This window comes from Pongo pygmaeus, chromosome 4 (assembly GCF_028885625.2).
Source record: "Pongo pygmaeus isolate AG05252 chromosome 4, NHGRI_mPonPyg2-v2.0_pri, whole genome shotgun sequence".
NCBI classification, from domain to species: domain Eukaryota; kingdom Metazoa; phylum Chordata; class Mammalia; order Primates; family Hominidae; genus Pongo; species Pongo pygmaeus.
Genome location: NC_072377.2, coordinates 143942205 through 143960093, shown reverse-complemented (window position 1 = coordinate 143960093; position 17889 = coordinate 143942205). Strand labels below are relative to the sequence as shown.

Here is a 17889-nt window from a genome sequence, read left to right as displayed (position 1 = left end):
GTAGAAACCTAGTGAGCAGGGCGTAGTGGCACATGCCTGTAATCCCAGCACTCTGGGAGGCCAAGGTGGGAGGATCGCTTGAGGCAGGAGTTCAAGACAAGTGTATTAGACCATTTTCACACTGCTATAAAGAAATACTGGGTAATTATAAGGAAAGAGGTTTAGTCGACTCACAGTTCCGCATGGCTGGGGAGGCCTCAGGAAACTTACAATCATGATGGAAGGGGAAGCGGGCACCTTCTTCACAAGGCAACAGGAGAGAGAGTGAGCAAGATCAGGAAAAACTGCCTTATAAAACTATCAGATCTCGTGAGAACTCACTCACTACCATGAGAACAGCATGGAGGAAACCACTCCCATTATCCAGTCACCACCCACCTGATCCCTCCCTCGACATTTGGGGGTTACGGGGATTACAATTCAAGATGAGATTTGGGTGGAGACACAGAGCCAAACCATATCAATCAGGCTGGGCAACATGGCAAGCCCTTGTCTGTACAAAAAAATACAAAAATTAGCAGGGTGTGGTGGCACATACCTGTGGTCCCAGCTACTCAAGAGGCTGAGGATCACTTGCTTCTGGGAGGTAGAGGCTGCAGTGAGCCATGGTTGATTGCACCACTCTCCTGCAGCCTGGGTGACAGGGTAAGACGTGAAAGAAAGAAAACAAAGGAAGAGAAAAGAAAGAAAGGAAGAAGGAAGGAAGGAAGGAAGGAAAGAAGGAAGGAAGGAAGGAAAGGAAGGAAGGAAGGAAAGAAAGAAAGAGAAAAAGAGAAAGAGAAAGAAAGAAAGGAAAAAAAGAAAGAAAGAAAGAAAAAGAAAGAAAGGGAGAGAGAAAGAAAGAGGGAAAGAAAGAAAAAGGAAGGAGGGAGGAAGGGAGGAAGGGAAGGAAGGAAGGAAAAAAGAAAAGGAGAAGAGAACTTACTGTATCCTAAAATCCCCTAGGACAGGGCCTGTAACCTGCCCATGTCTGTAGCTCCTGCATGACACACTGTGCCCAGCACTTCCTAGGTAATCTAAACTGGCTCTTGGGTGAAGGAAATCTGATCATAAGATTGGGCTCTGCCACAGACTTGCAGGTTGACTTTGGGTGCAATTGTCCCCCTCCTCCAAGCCTGTTCTCTTACATCTTTACTTTTTTTTTTTTTTTTTTTGGTACCACTGCTGGAGTGCAGTGGTACAATCATGGCTCACTGCAGCCTTGAGTTCCTGAGCTCAACCAATCCTACCTCAGCCTCCTAAGTAGCTGGGACTCTTGGCATGAGCCACTGCACCTAGCTAATTTTTTTAAATTTTTTGTAGAGACAGGCTCTTGCCATGTTGGCCAGGCCGGTCTCAAACTCCTGAGCTCAAGTGATCCTCCTGCCTTGACTTCCCAAAGTGCTAGGATTACAGGCATGAGCCACCATGCCTGGCGGGTTTTAAAGTGAGCTGGCTGGACAACTTGGCCTTCACTATCTTTTCTCATTCTTATATTCCACAGTTCTATAGACTCTGGAAGTAGGAAAAAATGAATACAATGTACTAAGTAGAGATCACTCTGGGTGGGAGCCAGAGACAAGTCGCAGGCAGCTCTGGACAAGGCTTTCACATTCTCAGGAGTTCCATTTCTCCTGTGTATTAACAGGGAAAAATGCGCCCTACCTGGCCCTGGCTACCTCACAGGCTAGTGGCTAGGTAAAATGGGATAATAAACGTGGAGATACTTGGGAAGTGAGCAATTGTAGCAGACAGCTTGGAGTAGGGCACCAGCACCCAGGTCCCACTTCAGGATCAAGGCACTTGTTCCCCAGCTGTGGGATTGTTGGCTGCTGAGGACTCACAGCTGGTTGATGATTGGCTGATGGGGGCTAGGAGTGGGGATGAAGACCTGGACCCCTTGCCTCAATTCTTTTGCCCCCATTCCTACTTCCCTTACTCCTCATAGCTGTTGTTCCAAGAGTGCTCACCAAGAAACCTTTAGTATGCAAATCTCAGCGTCTCGGAGTCTATTTTGTGGGGTACCTAACCTACGAAAGCAATACTGCAGTATTTTGGGGGGGGAGGGAAGACAGGGTCTGTCTCTGCCTCCCAGGCTGGAGTGCAGTGGCATGGCATAATCATAGCTCACTGCAACATCAAACTCCTGGGCTCAAATGATCCTCTTGCCTCAGCCTCCCAAGTAGCTGGGACTATAGACGTGTGCCACCACAACCGGCTAATTTATTTAAATTTTTTGTAGAAATGAGGTCCTGCTACGTTGCTCAGGCTGGTTACAAACTACTGGGCTCAAGACATCCTCCCACCTCAGCCTCCCAAAGTGCTGGGATTATAGGTGTGAGCCATCACCCCTGGCTAGTTGTTTGTTTTTTGTTTTTTTATTTTTTTGAGATGGAGTTTCATTTTTGTTGGCTAGGCTGGAGTGCAATGGAGCAATCTCCACTCACTGCAACCTCTGCCTCCTGGGTTCAAGCGATTCTCCTGCCTCAGCCTCCTGAGTAGCTGGGATTACAGGTGCCCGCCACCACGCCTGGCTAATTTTGTATTTTTAGTAGAGATGGGATTTCACCATGTTGGGCAGGCTGGTCTCGAACTCCTGACCTCAGGTGATCCGGCCACCTCAGCCTTCCAAAGTGGTGAGATTACAGGCGTGAGCCACCGCGCCCGGCCTTGGCTAGTATTTTTTAAATAATTCATATATATTTGACTTAAATCTCACAGCCAACAGCATATGACTTAGTAGCCACTTCTGGTCCAACATCCACCATTGGGATGGAACCCCTCGGGTGACATAACAATTCTAGGATTGTTTGTGCTGTTGTTATTCTGCCTGCCATGGGCACTTAGTACAGCTGCTCATCATACTGGACTAATCAGGTCAAGGACATGGGGCTTCACTCTAGGTAACTCAGCTGACGTCTTCATTATAAAACCACACATTTTCCTCTGACTCTGAACAATGACCTGCATATATAAGCTGTTAGTCATAAGGTATTTATATGTGGAGGAAGAGGGAGAGAACTGGTATTAATAATCTTTGAGATTGAAGGGCTTTTACCCTGACACTGACACCGCAGTACCACATGAGCCATGTGGATTTTCCTGTTGCTAAGTAACTCTATCCTTTGGGAAGCGGTTGAGGATGAATAAAATGCTGAATTCTGCTCTGGAGCAAACTCTAGTAGAGAGGTTTCTCCTGGAGGAGCCTACTATTTATGCAAATCCAAGACCCCACCTCTGACAGGAAATCTGAGTGCAGACTTCTGCAGCCCTTGCAGCTTCCTTGAAACCCTATCTCTTCCTTCATGTCTAGACAACAGGATGACGATCGTTTACAAGATGACTTCCTCCCTTTTCTCACACAGGACTACGTGGTCCTTAAACAGGAACAGGTGGCAGGGATTGGGGGCTTGCTGCAGAATGTCCTTCTCTCATTTCTTCCCTCATCCTATGGGAGGGCAACCAATAAACCAGCTCAGACACACAGGCCCAGTGGGACAGGAGGATCATTTACTCAGCTTCTTTCTTCTAGGGCTGGATGGGGCAGCATCTCAATCATATAGGGCACAGGACAAACCTCAGTATCACCAGCAAGAATCCATTACAGTTCAACATGTAAGTAAGTGGAGGCGCCTATAATCCCAACACTTGGGAAGTCCCCGGGGGCAGGATAGCTTGAACCCAGGAGTTCCAGACCAGCCTGGGTAACATAGTGAGATCCCATATCTTTAAAAAAAAAAAAAAAAAAAAAAGCCGGGCATAGTGGGCATAGTGGCATGTGCCTGTGGTCCCAGCTACTCAGGAGGCTGAGGTGGGAGGATCCCTTGAGCCCAAGAGATCAAGGCTGCAGTGAGTTGTGATAGCGCCACTGCACTCCAGCCCGCATAACAGAATAAGACCCTGTCTCAAAAAAATAAAGTAAGTGGAGAAAACTGAGAGAAATCTGAAGCTGGCCCTAAGGTAAAATGGTTTAGCAGATGAAGGATCATTGCAGGCCCCCTTGACCTAGTTCTGGCACACAATTTCCCCAAGCCCAGCTAGTACTACTCTATTAAATTTGAATGTGCTGGAAAACACTGTGTGATTCTGTCCACCAGTCTTTTCCTGGGTTTGTGGATGTCCTCCTTTCTCTCTTCGTCAAACTTCTTTCCATATCTACCTCCTTCTCTTTGAGAACTGCCTTGGAGACCCCAATTTCTCTTCCCTTATTTCCTTCACAGTTACCCTCTCACTTTTCCTGCGGGTCCTTTTCGACTGGCATCTCCATCCTGTACTCTTTGGGCCCACGGCTTCCTCTTTTACAAAACACAGAAATTGAACTTCACAGTGAGGATTATTTTTGCTGACTAGTTGATGAGTTTAAGCAAAAACTGGCACAGAAGTATTCTCAATGTTGAGCTTTAGAGTTCTGCGTTAGTCCAAGTGATGCGATCATAAAAAAAAAATTCATCCAGAAGTGTTAGTTGAGGTGTAAACAAACTGAAGAATACATGTGGATACTTGGCAGTATTTGAGAAGGTCATAATGCTAAACCATTTTTGTTACTGTTCTAGAAGTAAATGAAAAGAAGTCTGGAAAAGAAGGGGATATAAGGTTTCAGAGCATGAGGAGAGAGGATGCTTAGCTACCAGACAGCAGCTAAGATTTGCGAAGAAGCCCCAGCTTCCCAAATCTTTTCCAGTACTCTTGAGCCTAGGCTCTGCTCCTAGATAGTCTCATAATTCATAGTTGCTCCTCTCAATCCAGTTAATCCTTACAGTGCTCTAACAGCCCACCCTCAGCCAAACACCTCTGACTTCATGGTATTCTAACATCTCCAGGTAGTACCTCCAGACCTTTTCGCTGTGCCCCTGGACTCCAAGGTCCATCCCACCCTCAGCTGTCCATCTTCTAGAGCAGGTGGTCTAGCCTCCCCAAACCAGAAGAACTTCCTTTTTATATTCAACCACCTGATGGATGTCCCTTATCAGGTCCCTCAGCTGCAGAGCACAAGTGGGACCATCAGGATCCAGCCTTCTGTGAATACACTGCTCCGTGGATTAGTTAGCTTGTCATAGGTCCAGTGTCCCAGAGCTGAGCTTTTGACTCATCTCATGGTTCTGGGGCCTCCTTTGCCTCTCAAGTTTAAGGACATCCATAATTCACTGGATTTAGGATGACCCAAAACCTTCTCATACTAGTTCACTTTTGCCATCTTCTTCTCTTTCTGAAAGGGAGAAAATCACCAGTTGTAGTGGCTGGATTCAGGGGTTAGGGTGCATGGACAAGCAGCTTCCCAGCCCTTTTTGGCAGTGTTTTGCTTCTTGTCTTATTTGCAAGTAATGATTGCCAGATAGACAGGAATGGGGTCCAGTTAGTTATATCCAGGACCTTATGATATACCCCATATACACCCCTTTGCTCCTAATTTACAATGTCAAACCATAAAAAATGGTTTCTCTTCCTCTGAGCCAGTCTATAACAGTGGCCAGCATTTATTAAACACACACTACATGCCAGATGAGGTGCTAAAAGCTTTACAAGCATTATCTTATTATATCCTACGGCAATCCTATGCAGATTTTTTAACCACTATGCTAAATTCCTCCTCCTAAATTAAGTGAAAATGACCAAATTTCTGGACAACTGTTACTTTCTCAGTGCTTATGGGGGTGGGGGTGAGGGAAGAACACTGACTTTAAGTGTTCCAGGAGAAACTGATATTATAAATGACACAAGCCTTTAGTGGTCAACTAGTTTGGTAGTTTTCAAACACGTGGGTTTTCATTCCTTTAGTAGACCACAAAATACAAAACAGAAAAAAGCAGAGCTTCTTTGATTGAAGAAGGGTGAGGTGCTAGTGCCTTCCCTGCTATGCCTTCCTCCCCACTCCCACTCCTCAAAAGAAGATTCCAGAGACATCTGCACATTAAGCCTTAAGGATTCCTCAATTTAAAAACTACTAATTGAGGCTGTGCGAGGTGGCTCACGCGTAATCCCACCACTTTGGGAGGCCGAGGCGGGCGGATCACGAGGTCAGGAGATCGAGGCCATCTTGGCCAACATGGTGAAACCCCTTCTCTACCAAAAATACAAAAATTAGCTGGGCATGGTGGCGTGTGCCTGTAGTCCCAGCTACTCGGAGGGTGAGGCAGGAGAATCGCTTGAACCAGGGAGTCAGAAGTTGCAGTGAGCCAAGATTACGCCACTACACTCCAGCCTGGCGACAGAGTGAGACTCCGTCTCAAAAAACAAACAAACAAAACTACTAATTGAATCCAACCTTTTCATTTTATAGGTGAGGAGACTGAGGCCAAAGAAGAAGGAAAAAGGAGATGTTCAGGATCACGCAATGATTTGTGGCAAAACCCCAGCTATTAATATAACATCTATACAACTTCTAGGCCAGTGCTTTTTCCACTTGAAAGGCCTTGTTCTCTGAGTTTTGTTTTTTGTTTTTTTTCTGAGACTGAGTCTCCCTCTGTCGCCCAGGCTGGAGAGCAGTGACACGATCTTGGCTCACTACAACCTCCGCCTCCCAGGTTCAAGCGATTCTCCTGCCTCAGCCTCCCGAGCAGCTGAGACTACAGGCACACGCCACCATGCCCAGCTAATTTTTGTATTTTGGGTAGAGACGGGGTTTCACCAAGTTGGTCAGAATGGTCTCCATCTCCTGACCTTGCGATCCGCCTGCCTCGGCCTGTCAAAGTGTTGGGATTACAGGCATAAGCCACCGTGCCCAGCTGTTCTCTGAGTTCTTAAGTGGGCATGATGTCAGTGATGCCAGGGCCATGAATGTAGGCAAGGGCTGGAACTGCATGCCCTTTGGTGCTTTTACCCTTCCAAGTTTATGTCCAGGAATATATATCTCTCCCCAACTGCCTAAGTAGGTGCTAGTTGATATCATGATTGATTTGGTCTTCTTGGGTAAGACCTCAGTGAATTCTGGGTAATTTTTTATTTGGGGATGAACTGTAGCCATCCACCTATGAAGAAAGTGTTGCTTTTATTCTTTGCTAGGTTCCATCCATACCTGGATGAGGAACAGCAAGAATATTTATTTCCTCATTTCCTTTTTACTAATCTCAATGTCTGGTCCTTCAGAAAAGAAACGAATGGGCTAAAGAGACAACTAGACTGGAAGAGAGGAGAAAAGTGTCAGAGGGGTGTTGGAGTAGGATGGGTTGGAGGAAGGACAGGAACAGCAAAGATGGAGGCTCTTAATGCCGGCCCCAATACCTTTCCATATCTTCTTGCTCCACCCCGATACCCTCTGATGTCCAGTGCCTGAGGAGCTGGGGCAATATGGGGCATACTGAGATTGCCCTCCAACCCCATAAATCTACATCACTTTTCTATTTTCCTGACTCAAGCTTCCAAAGGCTGGGTTCGGCATCCCCAAAACCCATCTCTGAATCTCCAGGGCCTACCACTGACTGCACAGAACAGGCATTAGCGTATGCTTCAAAAAGACAACCCTGAGGAGCATAATAGTCATACTGTCACCCTCTAGCCTATAGTTTGCGAAGCCCTTTCCAGGAAGGACTTCAGTCGCCCCTCCTTGGATGTCCCTAGGGTTAGGCAGGGCCGAAGCCACTATCCCAGCTCTATAAATGAGGAAAGCTCATATAAATGAGGCAGCTAGCAGCAGCACTCTTCCACAGGTCTCCTGACGAAGGTCGAGCACTTCTCTGCATCTCCCGCGGCCTCTGGCGCAGAGCCTGCCGGGAGTTGTAGTCCAGTGCCCCGGCAGCTCATATGGACTGGACTACAATGACCAGCGTACCCCGCGCTCCGCGCCCCCTTCTCTTTCAGCCTCGGGCGCAGGGGAGGCTTGGCGGACCTGCTGATTGGGAACCGATATGGCGGCGACTCTGGGCAGCGGGGAGCGCTGGACGGAAGGTACTAGGTCCCCGCCTGAAGGAGGGATAGGGCGGCGTTCGGGAGAGATCAGGGATGAGGATCCTGAAGACGCACAAGGGCTGAGATCCTGGGTCTGAGGTGATGGATAGAGGCCTTTGAAAAGATGCTGAGCCTGAGTAGGGTTGCGGTTGGGGTAGGGAAGCTGGGGACCGACCGCGAGCCCAGAGTCACCGGTGACGACTTGTTGCCTCGGCCCCCCAGCCCCGCCCCCGCCCGTGCCCCGCCCAGAGACCGCAGCTGTCAGGCCCCGCCCGTGCCAGGGTGACTGGAGGGCCCGTGGGGTGCTGCGGTCTCTCCGCAGCTTGCTAACCTGGCCCTTATCTTTCACCTAACTGGGCCACCTGACCTTCAGTCCCTGTTTGATCATGTCGCTCCAGCCGGCATCAGGACCAGCCTTTTCCACACTACAGTCAGGCAAAAAATATTGATCCAATACCTATTGTGTGCCCCGCATAATGCTGATTCTGCAGTGGGGATTTGACCGACATGGGTCCCTTAGCTCACAAAACTCGCAGCCCACTGAGAGAGTTTGACGACTGAACAGCCAATTACAAAACGGGCGAATAATACAAAACGCCTGGGCTACACAGCAAGGTCAGGGATTTGGAGAGCACACTGACAAGTCACCTAACGCAGACTGGCTGTCAAGGAAGGTTTCTTGCAGAAAGTGTTACAAATGGTGACAAGAAGGATGCGTCGGAGTTAGCCAGGCCGACTTAGAGGAAGAGTGTCCAGGAGCAGTTGGTGGAGGTAGCTGAGGGATGTTAAGCGGAAGAAAGATGTTGTTAAAGCCTTTCCCAGGTCCTCCAGAGAAGACATGAGTGCTCTGCCCCTTTTGACTGTATTGCTTATGACCCTCTTTACATTCTGCAGGTGTTGTTATTGAATCTTCTCCCTTTAAACTAGGGGTATCCAATCTTTTGGCTTCCCTGGGCCACGTTGGAAGAATTGTCTTGGGCCACACATAAAATACACTAACTGACGACTAAATAACTAACTGATGACAGCTAATGAGCTTAAAAAAAAATGCAAAAAAAAAAAATCTCATAATTTTCTTTTCTTTTTTTTTTTTTGAGACGGAATCTCGCTCTATCGCCCAGGCTGGAGTGCAGTAGCGCGATCTCGGCTCACTGCAAGCTCCGCCTCCCTGGTTCACGCCATTCTCCTGCCTCAGCCTCCCGAGTAGCTGGGACTACAGGCGCCCGCCACCACGCCCGGCTAATTTGTTGTATTTTTAGTAGAGATGGGGTTTCACGGTGTTAGCCAGGATGGTCTCGATCTCCTGACCTCGTGATCTGCCCGCCTTGGCCTCCCCAAAGTGCTGGGATTACAGGCGTGAGCCACTGCGCCCGGCCCTCATAATGTTCTAAGAAAGTTTACGAATTTGTGTTGAGCTCAAAGCCGTGCTGGGCCACATGCCACCTGTGGGCCGCGGGTTGGACAAGCTTGCATTAAACTAACCTCTTTGTGGTCAGGAGTAGGTCTTACCCATCCGCCCCCTTGATCTTCTAGCCAAGTTCCTTGGTATATATTAGTTCTATAATTGTTAGTATAAAAGAATTGAACTCCTCTCTACTTTAAATTTTAGGGGTGGGAGGCACGGCAACAAAAAATACTATTTTACGAGCAGTGTCTCTTCTGGCCATGGACCACAGAGAAACATGTTTATTCAGCTTTGTATGAATGCTTAAAAGTCAGCATGACATCCCTAGCCCTGGCCATCATGCTTACCTTCTCATGCTTACGAGCAGCCTCCCAGAGAGCTAAGGCAGGTTGCAAAGTTGATTTTCAGCGTCAGATGGAGACCTAATGGAGGCGCTGTTGTTTTGCAGCTTACATTGATGCAGTTAGAAGAAACAAATACCCAGAAGACACACCTCCTGAGAGTCATGACCCCTGTGGCTGCTGTAACTGCATGAAGGCACAAAAGGAAAAGAAGTCTGAGAATGAGTGGACTCAGACCCGGCAGAGTGAGGGGAACTCCACGTATAGTGAGGAACAGCTGCTTGGGGTACAAAGGTGAGCATGTGGTGAGATTAAATGAGTGATTTTATGGAAAGAGCTTAGAAGAGTGCCTGGATGTGCTATGTAAGTATTGACCGATGATGATGATGATGATGATGATGATGATGATGATAATTGAAGCATACTAGCTTCTTGACCTCAGAGGGAAGACTGAGTAGAAGTGGAATATTAGGGTATAACATGAACTGACTGCCCTGCTTCTACTTTAAGAGAGGCAGCAGAAACTGACTAGACACAACACACATCTACAGGACATTCTTTCAACAACAACAGAATGATTTTCTTCTTAAGGATACATAGAATATTCTCCAGGATAGACCATATCTTAGGTCATAAAACAAGCCTCAGTAAATTTAAAAAGATTGAAATCATACAGTGTATGTTCTCTGAAATCAAAAACAAAGGGAAATTTGAGAAATTCACAAATATGTGGAAATTAAATACAAGCTCCTAATAAGCAAGCAAGTCACAGAATAAATCACTAGGAAAGCTAGAAAATGCTTTGAGATGAGTGAAAATGAAAACACGACATACTAAAACGTATAGGATGCAGCTAAAACAGTGCTTAGAGGGAAATTTATAGCTCTAAATGCTTATTTTTTTAAAAAAAAGCCTCCAAATCAGTAACCTAATCTACCTTAAGGAACTAGACAGCCTGGACAATACAGTGAAACCCCCTCTCTTCCAAAAAATATATATACACAAAAATTAGCTTGGTGTGGTGGCACGAGCCTGTAGTCCCAGCTACTTGGGAGGCTGAGGCAGGAGGATTGCTTGAACCCAGTAGGTCAAAGCTACAGTGAGTCGTAATTGCACCACTGCACTCCTGCCTGGACAGCAGAGCAAGACCCTGTCTCTCAAAAAAAAAAAACAAAAAAAAAAAAGAAAGAGGGATATCCCTGCCAATCTAAATACTATGAACAATTGTATGCCAACAAATTAGATAACCTAGATAAAATCAACAAATGCCTAGAAAGACACAAATTACTGAAACTGACTCAAGAAAAATGGAGGCCAGGCATGGTGGGTCACACCTGTAATCCCAGTGCTTTGGAGGTGCTGAGGCAGGAGGATTGCTTGAGACCAGGAGTTTGAGACCAGCCTGGGCAACATAGCAATACATTATCTCTAAAAAAAGAAAAAAAAATACTTGGGCATGGTGGCACATGCCTGTGGTCCCAGCTACTTTGGAGACTGAAGCAGGAGGATCACTTGAGCCTAGGAATCTGAGGTTATAGTAAGCTATGATAGTGCCACTGTATTGCAGCTTGGGTGACAGAGACCTTATTTCCAAAAAAAAGAAAAAAAAAAGGAGAAGCCAAGTAGACCTACAACAAATAAGGTGATTTAATTAACAATCAAAAAAATTCTAGCTGGACATGGTGACTCATGCCTGTAATCCCATTACTTTGGGAGGCTGAGGTGAGAGGATCACTTGAGCCCAGGAGTTCAAGACCAGCCTGGCCAACATGGCGAAACTTCATCAGTACAATAAAAAACAAACAAAAAGACCCCACAAAAATTAGCTGAGCATGGTGGTGCACACCTGCAGTTCCAGCTGCTCAGGAGGCTGAGGTAGGAGGATTGATGGAGCCTGGAAGGGCGAGGCTACTGTGAGCACCACTGCACTCTAGTCTGGGTGACAGAGGGAGACCCTGTCTGAAAAAAAAAAAAAAACTTCCAATGAAGAAAAGTCCAGGCCCAGTTGGCTTCATTCTTTGAGACCAGTATTACTCTGTAAACAAAACCAGACAAAAATATCATGAGAAGTCTAAACTGTCAACCAATATCCCTTATGGATATAGATTTTAAAATCTTCAATAAAATACTAGTAAAACAAATACAGCAATGTAAAAAGTATTGTACATTTTAACCAAGTGGGATTTATCCCAGTATTGCAGGATTGTTTAACACACACAAGTCAATCCATGTAACATACCATGTTAATAGAATAAAGGACAAAAATCACATGATCATTTCAATAGGTACAGAAAAAGCATTTAACAAAATCCAACACTCTTTTTTTTTTGAGATGGATTCTTGCTCTGTCACCCAGGCTGGAGTGCAATGCCACGATCTCGGCTCACTGCAACCCCTGCCTCCCAGGTTCAGCAATTCTCTGGCCTCAGCCTCCTGAGTAGCTGGGACTACAGACGCGCACCACCATGCCCAGCTAATTTTTGTATTTTTAGTAGAGACAGGGTTTCACCATGTTGGCCAGGATGGTCTCGTGACCTTGTGATCTGCCCACCTCAGCCTCCCAAAGTGCTGGGATTACAGATGTGAGCCACTGCGCCCAGCCCCAACACTCTTTCATAATAAAAACACTTAACTAGGAATAGAAGGGAACTTCCTCAACCTGATAAAGTCCATCTACAGAAATCCACAGTTAACATCATACATAAAGGTGAACAACTAGGTGTTTTCCCACCAAGATCAGGAACAAGACAAGTATGTCTGTTCACTCTTGCCACTCTGTTCAACATTGTACTAGAGAGTCAAGCCAGGGCATTTAAGCAAGAAAAAGAAATAAAAGCCATCCAAATTGGAAAGAAGAGTAAAACTACATCCACAGATGACATGATCTTGTAAATGGAAAATCCTAATGAATACACACACACAAACACACACACACACACACACACAAATACTTTTAGAACTAATAAACAAGTTGGACAAAGTTACAGGATATAAGATCAATATACAAAAGTTATCATTTTTCTATATACTAGCAATGAACAATCAAAAAATGAAATTAAGAAAATATAGTTGAGGCTGGGTGTGGTGGATCATGCCTGTAATCCCAAAACCTTGGGAGGCTGAGATAGGAGGATCTCTTGAAGCTAGGAGTTCAAGACGAGCCTGAGCGACATAGCGAGGCCCTGTCTCTACTAAAAATAAAAATTTAGCCAGGTGTGGTGGCATGCATCCGAAATCCCAGCTACTCAGAAGGCTGAGGCAGGTGGATCCCTTGAGCCCAGGAGTTTGAGGCTGAGGTAAGCTATGATCACCCTACTGCAATCCAGCCTGGGTGACAAAGCAAGACCCTGTCTCTATATATAAATACATAAATAAATAAATAGTTTAAAAAAAGAGATACAGTTGGCCTTTGAACAACACAGGTTTGAGTGGCATCAGTTTGAACCATGGATTTTTATATGTAAATTTTAAAAGATAAATACATTGGAAAAATTTTTTAGATTTGCAACAATTTGAAAAAGTGGCTCACACCTGTAATCCCAGCACTTTAGGAGGCCAAGACAGGAAGAATACTTGGGCTCAGAAGTTCGAGACCAGCCTGGGCAACATGGCAAAACCCCGTCTCTACTAAAAATACAAAATTAGTCAGGCATGGTGGCACATGCCTGTAATCCCAGCTACTTGGGAGGCTGAGGCATGAGAATTGTTTGAACCTAGAAGGCAGAGGTTGCAGTGAGCTGTGATTGTGCCATTGCAGTCCAGCCTGGGCAACAACAGCGAAACTCTGTCTCAAATAATAATAATAATCATCATCATCTCACAAACCATGGAGCATGGACATATCAAAAAAATTAAGAAAATTATATGAATGCATAAAATATATCTAGATTCTAGTCTATTTTATCATTTACTATCATAAAATATACACAAATCTATTATAAAAAGTGAAAATCTATCAAAACATATGCTCACAAACACTTAAGAGACTTTACATGGTGCCATTTGCATTTGAGAAAAATGTAAACATACAGGTGCAGTATTAATCACAACTGCATAAAATTAACAGTAGTACTGTACTACTGTAATAATTTTGTAGTCAGCTCCTGTTGTTATTTTGCTGAGCCTCAAGTATTGGGAGTATCTGCTTAAAATGCCACATGATGCTAATCATCTCTTTGTGAGCAGTTTGTCTCTTGAGTAAATTATGTATAGCAGTAAAAAGTGATCTCTTGCAGTTCTCCAGTTTTTTTTGTTTGTTTGTTTTTTGTTTTTTTGAGGTGGAGTTTTGCTCTTGTCGCCCAAGCTGGAGTGCAGTGGCACAATCTTGGCTCACTGCAACCTCCACCTCCCAGGTTCAAGCGATTGTCCTGCCTCAGCCTCCCAAGTAGCTGGGATTACAGGCGCCCACTATCACGCCCAGCTAATTTTTGTATTTTTAGTAGAGACGGGGTTTCACCATGTTAGCCAGACTGGTCTTGAACTCCTGGCCTTGTGATCTACCTGCACTTAATGCCAGCAGGTATGAAAACATTGCACTTTTTGCAAAATACCTTTTCATCTCATATTGAAAATGAAGCTTTTATATGGGTGCAGGACTGCTATAAGAAAGGCATACAGTCCATGATGTGATTATTACTTATTGCATGCCTGAGCTCAAGGCTTCCACTCACCTCAGTCTCTCAAAGTGCTGGGATTACAGTGTGAACCCTGCGGCCAGCCCTACCTCATCAACTTTTTAGTGCAGACAAAAGTGCCCTATTCTGGAAAAGAAATGTCACAAAGGACATTGTATTAGTAAGGACGAGAAGTGAGCACCAGGATATAAGGCAGGAAGGGATAGGCTAACTCTGCTATTTTGTGCAAATGCAGTTCAGTTTATGATGGGGGCTGCCATTATATATAAAGCTGCTAACCCCTGAGCCTTGAATGGAAAAGATGAAGACCAGCTGCCAGCCTTTTGGTTGTACAGCAAGAAGGCCTGGGCAATGAGAGCCCTTTTTCTGGATTGGCTCCATTGATATTTTCTTCGTGAAGTCAGGAAGTACTTTGCCATTAAGGGACTGCCTTTAAAAAGTTATTTTGGATTAACTCGGGGTTATGGTGCATGCCTGTAGTCTCAGCTACTTGGGAGGCTGAGGCAGGAGAATCACTTGAGCCCAGGAGTTGGAGACTGCAGTGAGATATGATCGTGCCACTGCACTCCAGCCTGGGTGACAGGGACCCTACCCTGTCTCTAAAAAAAATAATAAAGTTCTATGGCCGGGTGCAGTGGCTCACGCCTGTAATCCCAGCACTTTGGGAGGCCGAGGCAGGTGGATCACAAGGTCGGGAGTTCAAGACCATCCTGGCCAACATGGTGAAACCCCGTCTCTACTAAAAACACAAAAATTAGCTGGGTGTGGTGGCAGGTGCCTATAATCCCAGCTACTTGGGAGTCTGAGGCAGGAGAATTGCTTGAACCTGGGAGGAGGAGGTTGCAGTGAGTCGAAAACATGCCATTGCACTCCAGCCTAGGTGACAAGAGTGAAACTCTATCTCAAAAAAAAAAGAATGTGAAAAGTCAACCCACAGAATGGGAGAAAACATTTAAAAACTGTATATCTGATAAGGGACTTTATCTGGAACATACAAAGTTCTCTTAAAACTCAACAATAAGAAGACAAATAACCCAACTGGAAAAATGGGCAAAGGGTCTGAATAGGCATTCCTCCTATATATTCCTCCATATATGTACAAAGAAGATATATATATGGTTAGTAAGCATATGTAAACTTGTTCAACATCATTAGTCATTAGGGAAATGCAAATCAAAACCACAATGAGATATACCCACTGGAATGGCTATAGTCAAAAAGGTGGATAATAAGTGTTTATAAAGAAGCAGATAAATTGGAACCTTTGTACATTGCTGGTAGGAATGCAGACAGTTTGGAAAACAATATGGCAATTCCTCTTAAGGTTCAGAAGAAAGTTAAGATTATTGACCTAGCAATCTACTCCTAGTATATTCCAAGAGAAATATAAATATACTTCCACAAAAAAACTTGTACATGAATGTCCATAGCAATATTCATAACGACCCCAAAGGGGAAACAACCCAATGTCCATTAACTGATAATGGACAAGCAACATGGGGTATATCCATACAATGAAATACTATTTTGTAACAAAAACGGATGAACAGATTCATGCTACAACATGGATGAACCTTGAAAAAATTACAGTAAGTGAAAGAAGCCAGACACAAAAAGCTACATGTTATATAACTCCTTTTATGTAAAATATTCAGAATAAGCAAATCTATAGAGGGGAAAGTAGATTAGTGGGTCCCAGGGGCTGGGGGAGAAGTGGGAGTGACTACTAATGAGTATAGAGTTTCTTTTTGGGGTGATAAAAATGTCCAGAAATGAGATAGTGGTGATAGATGCACACCTCTATAAATGTATTTAAAAACTAATGAATTGTACATTTTAAAAGGGTGAACTTTATGGTACGTGGATTATTTCTCAATAAAGCGTTATTAGACAAATAGTAAATTTAGGAGAGGGAGTCCTGAGTGTCTGCCACGGAAGCAGAGATTGGAAACTGGGCTGGGGATTCAAAGACTCCCCATGGGCAGCTCATGTGGAAGGGACCTGCTGACAGCCCAGACCCTGTATTAAGAGTCCAACCTGTGTTACTGACTTACGATGAATTTCCCAACAAAGCTCCAAATCTCTGCCTGCCTTACTGAATTATATAGTAGCAAAAGACTGAAGACCTTCTCAATACAAATTAGTAGGTGATGTATATATTATACATTGATACAATGCAGTAATATTTAGATTTTAAAAAGAATGAGGTAGGCCAGGCATGGTGGCTCATGCCTGTAATCCCAGCACTTTAGGAGGCCAACGCAGGTGGATCACTTGAGGTCAAGAGTTCGAGACCAGCCTGGCCAATATAGTCAAATCCTGTCTCTACTAAAAATACAAAAAACTAGCTGGGTGTAGTGATGCAAGCCTGTAGTCACAGCTACTCGGGAGGCTGAGGCAGGAGAATCACTTGAACCCAGAAGGCAGAGGTTGCAGTGAGCCGAGATTGTGCCACTGCACTCCAGCCTGGGCTCTGTCTCAAAAAAAAAAAAAAAAAAGAGGTAGATATATAATACTAGGTAATATTTATTTAGTATTAAATTCTCTCAAGCACTTTGATGAAGACTTTATTTAATCACAATATCAACTCTGTGAAATATAATTATTAGCCCATTTCAGAAGATAACACCAAGCTATAGAGGTTAAGTACACAGCAAAATCAAAGCTAAACCAAGGCATTTTAACTCCAGAGCTCATCTCTAATCCAGCAGTTCTCAAAGAGTGGTTGGGGAATCCCAAGACCCTTTTAGGGGATAGGTCTGCAAGTTTAAAACTTTAGTCATAATGATACAAACATGTTACTTGTCTTTTTCACTAATTTTCTCATGATTATACAGTGGAGTTTTTGAGAGGCTACATGACATGTAATTACATTAGCACTGTTTAAAAATTTTTTGTTTTCATTTCTGGTATAGTAGATGTGGATTGATAGAAGTCACATAAATGAAAGCTCTTTTGAGGTCTTCAGTAATTTTTTTTCTCTTCCTGTACCATGCATATCAGTAATTTTTAAGAGTGTAAAACATTGCTGAGATCAAAAATTCAGAACTGCCACTCTAATCTAAACTACTGTCTAGTCTAAACTATTATTCTATACTTCTCATCTCTATATGTTAAGGATTGATCTCCAAGATAAATTGGTTTTTGTTTGTTTTTTAGAGACAGGATCATGCTCTGTTGCCCAGGCTAGAGTGTAGTGGAACAATCATAGCTCACTGCAGCCTCAAACTCCTGGGCTTAAGTGATCTACCTGCCTTGGCCTCCTGAATAGCTGGAATTGCAGATGCAAGGCACCATGCCTGGCTAACTTTTTAAAATTTTTCACAGAGATAGGGTCTTACCATCCTGCTCAGGCTGGCCTCAAGCTCTTGGCCTCAAGCAGTCCTCCTGCCTCAGCCTCCCAAAGCACTGGGATTACAAGTGTGAGCCACCATGCCCAGCCCAAAATATTTTTTTTTTTAAGCAAGATGTAGAAAAGTAATTATGTTTCCATTTAAGCAAGAAAAAAAATGGAGAGGACTACACCTGTACTCTCTGTACATAGGAGCCACAGAAAACTTCTAATGGTGGTTGTCCCTGTGGTGGGATACTGGGGGACAGGGAATGATGAAGCAAGAGAATTTTTACTGTATAAACTTTAGTTCTGTTG

General features: G+C 44.4%; 1 protein-coding gene across 12 annotated transcripts in view; it reads left to right on the top strand.

Moving 5' to 3' along the window:
* The window catches only part of DNAJC18 (DnaJ heat shock protein family (Hsp40) member C18), a 40183-nt gene that overhangs the window by 1430 nt on the left and 20864 nt on the right, over positions 1-17889 (top strand). For 2 of the 12 annotated variants that reach the window (XM_054488916.2, XM_054488905.2), the window contains exons 1-4: positions 2797-2970; positions 3512-3594; positions 7774-7860; positions 9714-9900. In XM_054488916.2, coding sequence (XP_054344891.1) covers positions 7821-7860; positions 9714-9900 — 227 coding nt within the window. In that variant the 5' untranslated portion in view covers positions 2797-2970; positions 3512-3594; positions 7774-7820. Of the gene's footprint in view, positions 1-2788; positions 2971-3511; positions 3599-6256; positions 6501-7773; positions 7861-9713; positions 9901-17889 lie in introns of those variants that run through there. The other 10 variants (XM_054488908.2, XM_054488903.2, XM_054488912.2 and 7 more) reach the window with 10 other exon arrangements.